This window comes from Cebus imitator, unplaced genomic scaffold (assembly GCF_001604975.1).
Source record: "Cebus imitator isolate Cc_AM_T3 unplaced genomic scaffold, Cebus_imitator-1.0 Scaffold751, whole genome shotgun sequence".
In the NCBI taxonomy this organism is placed as follows: Eukaryota; Metazoa; Chordata; class Mammalia; order Primates; family Cebidae; genus Cebus; species Cebus imitator.
In genome coordinates, this window is record NW_016108066.1 from 461,237 (window position 1) to 475,331 (window position 14,095).

The window sequence follows — 14,095 nt, forward strand, 5'->3', positions numbered from 1 at the left end:
TCTCCTGCCTCAGCCTCCTGAGTAGCTGGGATTATAGGCATGCGCCACCATGCCCAGCTAATTTTTTGTATTTTTAGTAGAGACAGGGTTTCACCATGTTGACCAGGATGCTCTCGATCTCTTGACCTCTTGATCCACCCGCCTTGGCCTCCCAAAGTGCTGGGATTACAGGCTTGAGCCACCGTGCCCGGCCCGAGAAGAATATTTTTAAGAAAATGATGTAAGTTTGAGACTTTTTTCCCGTCTTAGCCAAGTAAACTAGATTGTATATTGACATAAATATACTATACCTGTATCATTAAAATGTTTCAAAGTGGCCAGGTGTGATAACTCACACTTGTAATCCGAGCACTTTGGGAGGCCAACGCAGGTGGATCGCTTGAGGTCAGGAGGTGGAGACCAGCCTGGCCAATATTGTGAAACCCTTCTCTACTAAATATACAAAAAAAGAAAAAAAAAAAAGCCAGGTATGGTGGCGGGAGCCTGTAGTCTCAGCTATTCGGGAGGTTGAGGCAGGAGAATCTCTTGAACCCAGGAGGGAGAGGTTGCAGCGAGCCAAGATTGTACCACTGCACTCTAGCCAGCCTGGGCTACAGAGCAAGCTTTTCTCAAAAAAAAAAAAAAGCGTTTCAAAGTTCAGTGGCCCATGAAGATTTTGATGTTTTGTTTTACTCTTTCATTTGTATTTGCTTGACAATGTTTTGATTGCCTTTTCTATTTAGATTTGTGATTTTGGATTGGCCAGAGTGGAAGAATTAGATGAATCCCGTCATATGACTCAGGAAGTTGTTACTCAGTATTATCGGGCTCCGGAAATCCTGATGGGCAGCCGTCATTACAGCAATGCTATTGACATCTGGTCTGTCGGATGTATCTTTGCAGAACTACTAGGACGAAGAATATTGTTTCAGGCACAGAGTCCCATTCAGCAGGTATGATTTCAATTTAAGGCTTTAGTTTCAATTCTGTTACAGATTTGAAAGAAAAATCCATCTTGTACATGTCTTGGACTTATTCATTATACTGTCTAATTTGCTTTTAGGAAATTCAGGGGTTCACTTAAAATTCAGAAGGTTACAAAGTTGAAGATTACAAAGAGATTCATTTTGTAACTTACAAGCCTTTAGAGGGAGTGTTGACTTTATTTAGCTATTTATTATTTTATTTACTTTTTTGAGATGGAGCCTCACTCTGTTGCCCAAGCTAGAGTGCAATGGTGCCATCTCAGCTTACTGCAACCTCTGCCTCCCAGGTTCAAGCAATTCTTCTGCCTCAGCCTCCTGAGTAGCTGAGATTACAGGCACATGCCACCATGCCAGGCTGATTTTTTGTATTTTTAGTAGAAACGGAGTTTCACCATGTTAGCCAGGCTCGTCTGGAAATCCTGACCTCAAGTGATCTGCCCATCTTGGTCTCCCAAAGTGCTGGGATTACAGGCGTTAGCCACTGCGGCCTGTTGACTTTATCATGTGCACTGATGCATAGCTGCAGGCTCTGCTGTAACAATTTGCATAGGTATAATCTTTAGTTGTTAGAAAGCCTCTCTTCCTTCTAAATGAATGGCTCTGACTTGAAAATGTATCGATGACTTAATGTACTTAAACTTTGTGCTTAGAATATAAATTTTTATTGTGTTGATTTCTTGAAATCTGAACATTTAGGAAAATTTCTAACCTTTATTATTGGATTAAAATATTTAAATATGACAGAGAACATCAGGAAATGATTAAAGTATAGCTTTAAGAAGCCATTCATGTTACTTTGTCTTTAAAGCTAATTCACTAATACACATATTTTCTTGGGATACTTAGTAGGTATTTTTTATTTACAAATTTTAACAGTATTACTTGCATGAAAATAATGTAGCGACCATGAGCTCAGGTTGTGAAATGAAGTTGATGGGTCCAAATCCTAGCTACACCATTTAACTGTTAAATCTTAGGCAAGTTAACCTTTTCTTTTTCTTTTTTTTTTTCTTTTTTTGTCCCTAAAACTGTTCTGAGGATTGTTGTACAATGAAGTAGGAAAGCTGAAAATGGGGCCTGGCACATAGTAAGCACTCTGTAAATGTTTGCAATTACAATGGTGGTAGTGTGCTAGGATGCTAGGGATACAGCAGTAAATAAGACAGTGTTCTTACCTTTGTGAAACTTTCACAAGACAAAAATAAGTATGCAAATAAATATCCCAAATAATGGCAAGTTTCATGAAGAAAAATGTAGCTAGGTTAGGGATAGAGAATGATGGGGAAGCACAGCAGGCATTAAAGGATTCTCTGAGAAGATAACATTTCACCCACATGAAATGAGGCAGCAAGTTGCTGGAGGAGTGTTCCAAGAAGAGGGACAACCAGCATAACAACACCCCTGAGGCAGGAATAAGCATAGCATGTTCAAGGGTTGGCATGTGATGAAAGACGCTGGTGGGAGATGAGGTTAGAAAGAGAGAAAGAGCTTGGCCATGGTGACATGATAAGGCCTTAAGATTTATTCTAAGTGTGAGAGAAAACTTAAATGAAGGTTTTGACCAAAGGAATATTAAGATTTGATTGATGACATTTAAAAATATCACACCACTGTGTGTCTTTGTAAATAATTCATGCACTTAACCAGATAGAATTCTTTTTTGCTTTTTTTACAAAGAATTGTTACCTAATTTGTTAGAAACTATATCTACTTTAATCAACATTTAAATTTATTTCCATATATTCAGACTATCTTTTGTGAAGTTTACATCTTAAAAATTGATTCTGATGTTAAAAAATCATGTACATATATGTAATCTAATGTTGGGTACTATTGACAATATTCACTTTTCAATTTCTTTAGAAAGTGAAGTTTAACAGATTTAACCTATAAGACTATCATATCTGGACATAAGAAGCTGTCATAAAATGAATGCGACTACTACCTTGCATACAGAAAAGCTTAAGTAAAAAATAATAAGGAGGTATTCAAAGCCTATATATTGAACAAGAATCTTGAATTGCTGCTGCAAAGAATATGTGAGGGAAAGTGTGAAGCAACTGGACTGGAGTTCAGATATCTCCTTTTCTAGAGAAATACATAGATCTTGAGTTTGGCAGTCTGACATAGCCACTGCAGGAGAATTCATATCTGTCTAATTGTTGCTGTGTGTTGGGGTGAGAAATAAATATCTAAAATAGGAAAAGACTCTAAGTGGAAGTCGTTATTTCCTGTTGTATTTTCTTTGAATCTTTGAGAATTAATTACCCTAGTACCAGCAGATGTCATAAAAATGTTTCCCATCTATGGATCTGACCCATTTTAGACAACTTTCTGAATGTTTCCATTTGTTTTTGCAAGGTAGTCATTTCCTTCTTCCTTTAGTGTGGTAGTTAGAGGTCCAAAAATACCACCTACACACTTTTCCCGAAAAGCTTTGTATAGAGATCTTTACTTCTGTGGAAAGCAAGCTTCTCAAGTATCTCCATTAACCTGTAGGGCGGTGATGCTGATGGCTACCCCATGGGTTAGATAAGTGCAGAAAATAGTGCTTTATATTCGGCAAGCCCAGAGCCAGGAAAAAAAATGCTCTCTAGGTAAGAATTTCCCATCCTGAAGGGATCCAAATGAAATATGATTGCTAATTAGGTTATGAAGTTAGAATAATTGTGACACTACGGAAAATTAGTAAGATAGTTTGCTGCCCGAAGACTTGTTTGCAAAAACAGTGTTTTATTGGTCTCTTTTATTGTGTCCAGCTAGCTAAATGTGGTCTTACGTGGTGTCATATTTTCTGTGTCACAGTTTTCTGCCAGTGTAAGAGATTTCTAGTATGACTAGAATGTAAAGGATGCATACTGGCCCAAGCATGGGGAGCTTAGCTTTCATTTCAGGTGTGAATGTTTCCAGTATTTATTAAATCACAGGTGTCTGATTTGTGTGGCTTAGCTCCTTAATGAGCCTAAATCCACTTGAAGCATCAGAATCCATTCATTAAGTGTTTAGAAAGAACAGTCGTTAGCCATCAACAGAAGAGGAATTCAACTTTGCAAAGATCTTAGATGCTAAGGTATCAAGAAAACAGGACAGGCAGATGCAGACTCCTAAATTGCTCTAGCCTTAGAATGTCATGCTTGCCAAAACATGTTTTCCATATTTCTAATGTATGGATTCCTGATAAATAGGAACTTTTAAATAATAAATAGGAATAGTAAATTAACAGGAATTTATTTATTTTAAATTCCTTTATGTGAGGAATTTACTTATTATAAATTCCTAGATACCGTTTTTTTAATAGGCCAGAAAGTGAAAGTAGGGGCTCCTGTCAGCATCTAGAGCTTGTCTTAAGGTTCCCCCCCCCACCCCTTTAAGGCTCTAATCACAGCCTTAGAGATGCAAATTTGGTCTGCATCTCTAAGGCTGTGATTTAAGAGTAATGAATCGTTATTTCCATGAGATTGCTATCTGTCTGTATTTTATGTTTCCTTGTAGTTGGATTTGATCACGGATCTGTTGGGTACACCATCACTGGAAGCAATGAGGACAGCTTGTGAAGGCGCTAAGGCACATATACTCAGGGGTCCTCATAAACAGGTGAGAGGAGTGAGGGGGATCTTTTTCTGGTAACCATCTGTTTGGGCAAGATTTCTCTTCCAATAGAATATTAAGGATTTTTAAGCAAATGTATTATTTGTAGGTGGTTTTTTTTAAACGTTATGGTTCTAAGTAAGAAAATGTTTATTATTTGTTAAACTAAATAAAATCTCCTCATTCCTGATGCCATAGGAGAAAGTGCATGTTTTGTAGCTCCTTTGCTAATAAATGACCCTTGGCTTTGTGTCTCCTGATTTAGTGGTATAGATGGGAAAAACTACTGGAGATGGAGCTTTGACCTCAATGCCATAACCTAGTATATGTATATCAAGATGCCCTTTCCAAATACTGAGCCAATATAGCTGGTAGTTCTTATTCCAGCCAGGGATGTGAAGCTGTTGCTATTGCACTAACACAGAATCATCTGAAAAGAAGAAAAGAAGAATGAAGATAGATTGCCAGATTTGCACTCATCAATATTATTTGCAACTAGCCGAGTCACTGCTGAGAAAGACAAGATGGTTTTTTATCTCCACCTGTTGATTTAGCAGCAGTTTTTATAAGCACTTTCTAATCTCCTTTGGACAGAACAGCTTAATGATGTGAAGAGTGAATAAGGCAAATACTTTTCCTAGGAGCAACAAATTAGAACAGATAAGACTTGAACAGGATGACCTAGCAACAAATTTTCCTAAGTTTTGGTTTCTTTTGAATTGGACATTTAGATTATCTGATTGATGGTACCAAATGACAGAGTGAATTGGACACTTCTCAAACTGTCAGCCAGACGTTTGCAAAAGGAAGGCCTCACCTTCCTTTTGCAGTTCTCTTTTTGCAATTCTAATGTGACTCCAGAGCTTTGTTGTCACAGGCATAAAGGGCAATGAGGCAAAGTGTGTTCGCTTTTAAAGCTAGCCCAGGCTAGCAAATAGAGATATATGCTTGTTTGTTAAATAGCCCCCTGATGATTACATCTTTCTGTTGCATTTGGTTTAGAACTATAAAATAATATGAGGCCCTAACATCCTTACAAGAGAGCAGTAAATCTTAACCTAGAGGAAAGTTCTATATTATAGAAGAAGGAACTAACAAGATCTATTATGTTCTGTTTATTGGCCAGCATCAGGAACATTAAACTAATTTACTAATGCCTCTTGGTAAATGTGTCCTTAGAAGTAGCAAAATAATTGTCCTCTTTCACTGACTTCATTAATTAGTAAATCTTGCCTGGTTCAAGGTAAACAATAATGAAAACTGATGAAGATCAGACACCCTATGTCACCCTTCTGTCTCTAGAGGATTTTTAACTGTTGTTAATGGTTGCTAGTTAATCATCTGTGTCAAAGAGTTGCTAAACAGCAGCCTGAAGAACAAGGAAACTGAGGAGTTTCCCATCTGCTGTCTAGATAGGACAGCTCAAAAACGTAACTTACCTTACCAAAAGTCACTGTGCACTGCTCTGAGCATTCCTGGCAATTGAGTACTTTTTCTGTGAAAAATTTAAAAATCTGTTAGTTGTAAAAACCTAAGACTTTCCATGAAATAAAAAGTAGTATATTATTTTATAAAGAAGAGGAAAGGAAAATCTGAAGTTCCACTTTTATTTAACTAATTAAATAGGCTGAGATGTCTAACCAAATCATTTCTTATACATTTTGCTATTAATTGACCTCTTAACAGTAATACCTTTGCTTGTCACTGAGTTTAGTGATGACCTTAAGGGAACACTGTGGTAAAAGGGGCAGCCCTGTGCAGTCTTGGTGTTGGAATATTTTGATTTTGAAGAGAAGACTGGTGGAGTGAAAACTAGTTAGGAGACCATTTCCATTTAAAGGCTAGATGCACTTTGCAGAGACTTTAAGGTCTTTAGATGGCTTTTATCTACTGCTAGAAATGGCCTCCTTAGGCAGATACTCATGGTCTTTGAACACTAATCCAGCTAGATGTGTATAAAGTTATACCAACTATATATAATTGAATGTAAATGAACCTAGCATATTGCCTGTTTTCATTTTCCCTCCAGTATGGAAATTCAGTTTTTGATCTGTGTTTGCTAATTGATCTATCATCACTGCTCTCAAGAGATGTTAACAGGTTCTTGAAACTCTTTACTTAAGCCACCAATCAGATTCTACCTTTTCACTTCCCACTCCCTGCCCACTCACCAATCACAAGATGCATGCCCTGTGTGCCTCTTGTTGGCCTATTAGCAGCTTCTTAAAGGTATCTCCATTCATGTTATAGCTATTTACAGCTGAGGTTGGAAGACACCTACACACAAATATATTTGGTATGTAGCTACCTGGATTTTTTTTTTTTTACTTTAAAAGATTAATTTGGTCTTTGGAATAACAATATAGCTTATGTTCTGTACATCATGACTCTTCTGCAAAATGTATCGTGTTTAGTTTAGTGCTCTGCACAGGTTGTATACTGAATTTATAACCTCTGGACTGTAGCGATTAAGAGTGCAGACTGTGGTGTCAATCTCAGGTTTACCACGTTGCACATGTTTTGAATGGTGAACTGGGAGTTGTACAATACAGTTTTCAGACGGACTGAGTATGAATCCTGGCTCTGCTAGTACCTCCCTTTGTGACTTAGGCAGATTATTTAACCTCTGTGTATATCAGTTCATTCATATGTAAAATGAGGATTAAAAATGGTTTTACCTCATTAAATTATTATAATGATATAAGAGCTAATGCATGTAAGAAGAGCATAAAATAGTGCCTGGCACATAGAAAACATTTAATAAATATTAACCATTAAAGTTATGACTCTAAAATAGCAAATGAAGCTTATGACTTTTTAAAAATTACACATGATCAAGTGAGATTTATCCCAGGAATGCAAGGATGGTTCACCTACAGAAAATCTATTAATGTTTTATAACATCTTAAGTGAGAAAAATCATGATTATCTCAGTTGATGCAGAAAAGGCATTTGATAAGGTTTAGTCCATTTTATGCCTTAACATTTTAAAGGATCCTTACAAAATATCTATAGAAAAATTTTGGATGAATTTCTGTTAAGCTTATGAATAGTACAGAATGAAGTATATGATACTCTGCATGAAAGAAAAATGTGTGCACAGAGAAAGAGCCTCTGACTTTTAGAAAAGACTCCCAGTAATCCTCAGTGATGCTGCTTAGGCCAATTGGAGGTCTTCATTGAGAGGTCTAACTGGGGCAAGCTCTATCTCACTGTATTTATTTTAAATTACTTAATATAGGAATATTAGATTGATGGTTTTTAACCTCATGAAGAATACTTATAAAAATTCAATATAAGTTTTTGAGTTTGGACTGAGAAAAACTAAGCTTCTTTCAAGTAGTTTTCATCTAAGTAATTACTCAAAGTTAGACATAAATTATCTTCTTTTAATAATTTCTAACAATAATTAGAACTTTGCTATGTACTGAACACTTCTTATATATTGCCTCATTAAATTATCACAATAACACTATAATGTAAAATTACCATTCCTTTTTACAGATGGGAAATGGAAAATTAACAGAAGTTAAATAACATGTTTAACATCATAAACCAGATCTTAAAATTAGGTTTCCTTAACTCTAAAATCTATATTCTTAGCTAGTATATACTGCCTGGCACCTATATCTTCACAGCAGATTTATTAAAATTTCATTTTTATATATGCAGGTAATCTGTGAGTAAGAACATATCAAATAAGATAAAAATTTTACAGCAAGTTAGTTATCGCAACTACCACCTTCAATCCCAGTCCCATCTGGATTAACGTAAGAATATCTTTCCAGATATATATTCACATATTTTTTACATGTATTTGTACAAATAGAATATTGGACTTTCAAAAACATACAATGGACCCTTAAGCAATGCAGGGGCTAGGGGTGCCAACTCCACCCCCTAACCCCCTGCCTACAGTCAAAAAACCATGTATAAGTCAATTAACAGCCGGGCGCAGTGGCTCACGCCTGTAATCCCAGCACTTTGGGAGGCCGAGGCGGGTGGATCAGGAGGTCAAGAGATCGAGACCATCCTGGTCAACATGGTGAAACCCCGTCTCTACTAAAAATACAAAAATTAGCTGGGCATGGTGGCGCATGCCTGTAATCCCAGCTACTCAGGAGGCTGAGGCAGGAGAATTGCCTGGACCCAGGAGGCGGAGATTGCGGTGAGCCGAGATCGCGCCATTGCACTCCAGCCTGGACAACAAGAGCGAACTCCATCTCAAAAAAAAAAAAAAAATAAGTCAATTAACACGTTTTGTATATGTATTATATACTGGTATTCTTATAATAAAGTAAGCCAGAGAAAAGAAAATGTTATTAAGAAAATCATAAGGAAGAGAAAATGAATTGACTATTTGTGTATAAGTAGATCATCATAAATGTCTTCATATTGAGTAGGCTGAGGAGGAAGAGAAAGGAGGGGTAGCAGAGGTAAGTGGTGAAGGAGGTGGAAGGAGAGGCAGGCACACTCAATATAACTTTTATTGGAAAAAAAAATTCACATCTAAGTGGACCTATGCAATTGAAACCTGTGTTGTTCAAGGGTTAACTGTATACATACACAAAAGGAGAACCTAATTGACTGTCATCTTAAAGTCACAGATTAATGTGTCAAATTAATGTATTTGTGTTGGTTGGTTAATATAAATGCTTCTATGTGGCATATTAGTCAAGAATCTCTCCAGTGAAACTTAGTTTAAACTGGCTTAAGCAAAAAAAAGAAACCCTTAAGGCTCATAGCTGAAAAATCTTGAGCTACAACCAACTTTAGGCCGTGTTAGAATTCAGGTTGTGAGATGATCTTCCATGCCAGGAATCTGACTCCTCTGCTCTGCTTTCCTGTGTTTTGGCTTCATTTTCAGACAGGCTTTCTCCATGTGTTTGCAAAGATGGAGCCAGCAGTCCAGGCCTACGTTCTGTTACCATAACTAAAAAATCTTTGAAAGATTTTTTATTAGGAATATATTTGGCTGCAATTAGTAGAAAATTATAGTGGTTTAAGAAATAAGAGTCCACTTTTTCCTCATATCAAGAGGTTTCCTCCGTAGTATGGAGCTGATAGAGTAGCTTACTTGTGTCAAGGATCCAGCTATTTTTAATATTCTGCCCTGCCATCTTCAGAATGTTGCCTGCATACTATGTGGTGACTGGTTACCATATAGCTGTAGCTGTCAAGAAAACACATCCATATTCAAAGCAAGAAAATGGAGGGAAAAGGGTGCATTAGCACTATCTGTTCCCTTGATCAGGAAAGCAAAAGCTTTCCTAGAAGCCTGCTTAGCAAACTCCTGCTCATATGTCATTGTCCAGAACTGTGTCATATGTGGCCTCCTAGCTGCAAAACAGGCTAACAAAGTGAGTATTTAGCTTTCCTGTTCTATATAGTAAAGTCAGATAAGGAAAGAGTGTTGAGGGTATATATTGGGTTAGCCATCCCATTGTCTGTCCCTTGCCTGTTTCAGACCATGTGCCCATCTGGAGCTAATCATGGTGCTCATTTGACTGTCCAGGCCTGGGTCAAGTACTCATCCTTGGAGTTGGGAGATTGCAATCAAGCCCAATGAAACCACTTGGTTTGGGAGTGAAAGGGAGTGTTTCCCTCCACTTGGTTTGGGAGTGAAAGGGAGTGTTTCCCTAAAGATCAGGGAATGCTGGACAGAATAAAACACTGTGTGGTGTTTTAAGTTTATTATCTCTTTTCTATAGCTCAAAATCTTGAATGAAGGAAAGCTTAGCTGCCACAGCCTACGTATCTATTAAGTAAGATAGCTGAGGTACTACTGACCTGTTGATAGGATTGAAAAGTCTATTGCCAGCTCTTAGTCCTTTTGTTCTTCTCTTATAATAAGGTTTAGGTCTTCAGTTTGCCTCAGTTTGTTCCCACCTAATTGTGTCAGAAATAGATACAGCATTTTTGCTGAAGTGAAGATAGTTGTGTCTCCTGACAGGAACTGTATCTTACGTATAACAGGCTCTAATGAAGTTAGAGAGTTCATTCAGTTCAAACCGATTTTCTAGATGGGGGTTTATGTCACCCCAGAGTGCTTACTATTGTGTACTCACTGTGCATACTCACTTAATGTTGTTGACTGATCATCATAGCTTCTTTGCTGCCAGCTAAGGTCTAAAACTTACATGTAGTTGGATGAAAACTAGTCGGAACGTCTATTCGGGACACTGGCATAGTCCAGCTGACTCTGCTGTAGCAACCAGCATGTTGCAGTTAGCTTATAATGACTCTGGCATATGATTTATGGCCACTCACCCAAGTCCAGAAGCGCATCTTTGCTTCATTTAATTAATCATAGTCATTAATAGAGCACTCTTCATACCCTTTCCTGTCCTCATGATTCAGCACTGGCACCCACTCACTCCCACATTGCTAAGTTACTTATAAACTTGCAGAACAAACAGAAAATGGAGCAGTTTATTTTAAAGGAGAAAATCTAACGTGTGAATGTTAGGAGAATTGGCAAAAATATTTCCAAATGAGATATTTAGGGCATCTTTTTTTCTTTTGAGACAGGGTATCACTCTGTCACCCAGACTAGAGTGCATAGCTTACTGCAGCCTCAACTTTCCAGGCTCAAGCAATCCTCCCACCTCAGCCTCTCAAATACACAGGCACATGCCACCCCACCTAGCCTTTTTTTTTTTTAGAGAGAGGGTCTCAGCTGGGTGAGGTGGCTCATGCCTGTAATCCCAGCACTTTGGGAGGCCAAGGCAGGTGGATCACTTGAAGTCAGGAATTCAAGATCAGCGTGGCCAACGTTGTGAAACCCTATCTCTACCCAGGTGTGGTGGCCAGCACCTGTAATCTCAGCTCCTTGGGAAGCTGAGGCAGGAGAATTGCTTGAACCTGGGAGGCAGGCAGAGGTTGCAGTGAGCCAAGATCGCGCCACTGCACTCTAGCCTGGGTGACAGAATGAGACTCAAAAAACAAACAAACAAAAAAAAAACAACCAAAAACAAGAAACAGAGACAGGATCTCCCTAAGTTGCCTAGTCTCAAGTTCTTGGGCTCAAGCAGTTCTCCCACCTTAGTCTCCCAAAAGGTTATTACAGACATGAGCCACCATGCCCAGCCTAGGGCGTATTTTTAAGCATTCTATTTATTATTATTATTATTATTATTTTGCTTATTTAGATTGATTCTATTGCACTTACGAGAAATGTAAGCTTCTTGTTTGTTGCTGATAGATACCTGGCCCAAATGGTTTTAACCTAATGGCCGGTGAGTTAGAGGGAAGAAAGTGAACTTAGAAATGCAGTATCTCTAGCAATGTGTCTTTCCTGTGGAGCCAGTGCTAGAAACTAAAATGTTAATGGTTGTTTTTCTGAAGAAACATTGGCATGAATGAACTGACACAGAAGAGGAGAAAGTATAGTATGGCTGTTCTAGGCTGAAATGATACTTCTATTTTTAGTGTATTTGTTGGGGTATGCTTCTATAAAGAAAGGTGAAATTTGGTGGAGGGAGAAATTTAAAATTTCAGGTAGCATTAACATCCACTCATTTGATTTTCTCCAGCCACTTATTCCATACCCAGTTGTCTTCAAGTCTTAAAAATTCTGCCTTTTAATTTGTTCTCTATCCCCATTCACTAGCAAATGGAACTACTTATTTGCCTTTCTTCCTTGCCCACCTCATAAGTCTTTTTTATCTTTGTTACTTCCAACAACTAACACAGGCCCTGACATTGAGTGGCTGCTAAATGATTAGCATTGATGCTGGGAGGTAGAGATGTGTCTACTGGTGAAGTTTAATAGATGAGAAAGCTAAAGCTTCAGTGACTTACCTAAGTCTAGTAATGGCAAGGATAGGATTCAAACTCATGTCTTCTAGTACTTCTTCCAGTATTCCCTTTGCTAAGCTATGACATATCTTCACCACAAAAATAGGATGAGTAGTTTCACTTCGAGAGTGGAAGGGAAAGAACTTCTTATGGTAAGACAATTCAGTTGTACGAATTGTCTGGAATTTGGCTGCCAACCTGCGCAGGCAGTAAAAAAGAAGATAGCTATTCACAGTCAAAGTAAAAATTTTTCAAGAATATCAAATGACTTCACTTTACACAATAAAAAAATTCTTGTGTAAAACACATGTAAATTAAGTTATAAGTTAAAGCCTCTCCCCCATCATTCTCCACTTCTCCTTATTTTGACTAATACAGATAATTTCAGAGCTATTATAGAATCACACATTTTTAAACAAGAAATACTTAGGCTGAGCACGGTGGCTTACACCTGTAATCCTATCACTTTGGGAGGCCAAGATGGGAGGATCACTTGAGCCCCAGGGTTTGAGATCAGCTTGGGCAACATAGGAAGACCCTGTCTCTACAAAAAAACCTTTTTTTTTTAAAGCCAGGGCTGGACGCGGTGGCTCACGCCTGTAATCCCAACATTTTGGGAGGCCAAGGCAGGTGGATTACCTGAGCTCAGAAGTTGGAAACCAGTCTGGGCAACATGGTGAAACCCCATCTCTACTAAAAATACAAAAAAATTAGCTGAGTGTGGTGGCAAGCCACTGTAATCCCAGCTCCTGGGGAGGCTGAGTCAGGAGAATCACTTGAACCTGGGAGGCAGAGGTTGCAGTGAGCTAAGATTGTGTCACCACACTCCAGCCTGGGTGACAGAACGAGGCTCTTAGGGGGAAAAAAAAAAAAAAAAAAAAGTTAGCCAGGCATGGTAGCACATGCCTGTAATCCCAGGTATTCAGAAGGCACAAGTAGGAGGATCGCTTGAGGCTGGGAGTTCAAGGCTACAGTGAGTTATGATCATGCCACTACACTCCAGCCTGGGCAACAGAGCAAGACTGCCTCTTAAAAAAAAAAAAAAAAGAAAGAAAAGAAATACTTCTCTCTCTCTGCAAACATGTACATGTACCAAGGAATAATGAGTGGGTCTACAGATACTTGAATGCCAGATATACTGTGTGGGTTCTGTGTATATATTTAATTTTTTTATCCGAAGTAATCTTATCAAGACTCATACAAGGCTGGGTGCAGTGGCTCACACCTGTACAAATCCCAGCACTTTGGGAGGCCAAGGCAGCCCAGTGGCTTGAGCTCAGGACTTTGAGATCAGCCTGGGCAACGTGATAAAACCGTGTCTCTATAAAAATACAAAAATCAGCGGGTATGGTGGTGTGCACCTGTAGTCCCAGCTGCTTAGGAGGCCGAGGTAGCAAGATCATTTGAGCCCCGGAGGTGGAGCCTGCAGTAAGCTGAGCAGCACTGTACTCTAGCCTGGGTGACAGAGCGAGATCCTGTCTCAAAACAAATGAACAAAAAAGACATACAACTTTAGAACTAAACTCCAGAAATCACATAGTCCAGCTGCCTCATTTTATACTTACAGTTACTGAGGTTAAGACATGTTGATTTATCTAATTAGTGACAAGACAGAGCTAGAACCTGCATCTAATCTTATCTCTATTACTCTTTGATCCTGAAGAAAACTTCTGCATAATGAATAATAACTTCCTGATGACTCTGTGGTATCTTCTTTGTGTTGTTTTTGTTGGATTTTCCTA

General features: G+C 38.4%; 1 protein-coding gene and 1 long non-coding RNA gene across 3 annotated transcripts in view; one reads left to right on the top strand and one right to left on the bottom strand.

Annotated features, from left to right (window-relative positions):
• The window catches only part of NLK (nemo like kinase), a 158,958-nt gene that overhangs the window by 130,524 nt on the left and 14,339 nt on the right, over positions 1–14,095 (top strand). For both annotated transcript variants that reach the window (XM_017519489.2, XM_017519488.2), the window contains exons 6-7: positions 723–932; positions 4,458–4,559. In XM_017519489.2, the coding sequence (XP_017374978.1) occupies positions 723–932; positions 4,458–4,559 (312 nt within the window). The remainder of the gene's footprint in view (positions 1–722; positions 933–4,457; positions 4,560–14,095) is intronic.
• Positions 1–14,095, bottom strand: part of LOC108296910 — a 41,365-nt gene that overhangs the window by 16,100 nt on the left and 11,170 nt on the right. The window contains exons 2-5 of the long non-coding RNA XR_001822026.2: positions 12,357–12,551; positions 10,344–10,442; positions 6,725–6,830; positions 5,993–6,048 (exon numbers count right to left, since the gene is read on the bottom strand). This is a non-coding gene — a long non-coding RNA (uncharacterized LOC108296910). The remainder of the gene's footprint in view (positions 1–5,992; positions 6,049–6,724; positions 6,831–10,343; positions 10,443–12,356; positions 12,552–14,095) is intronic.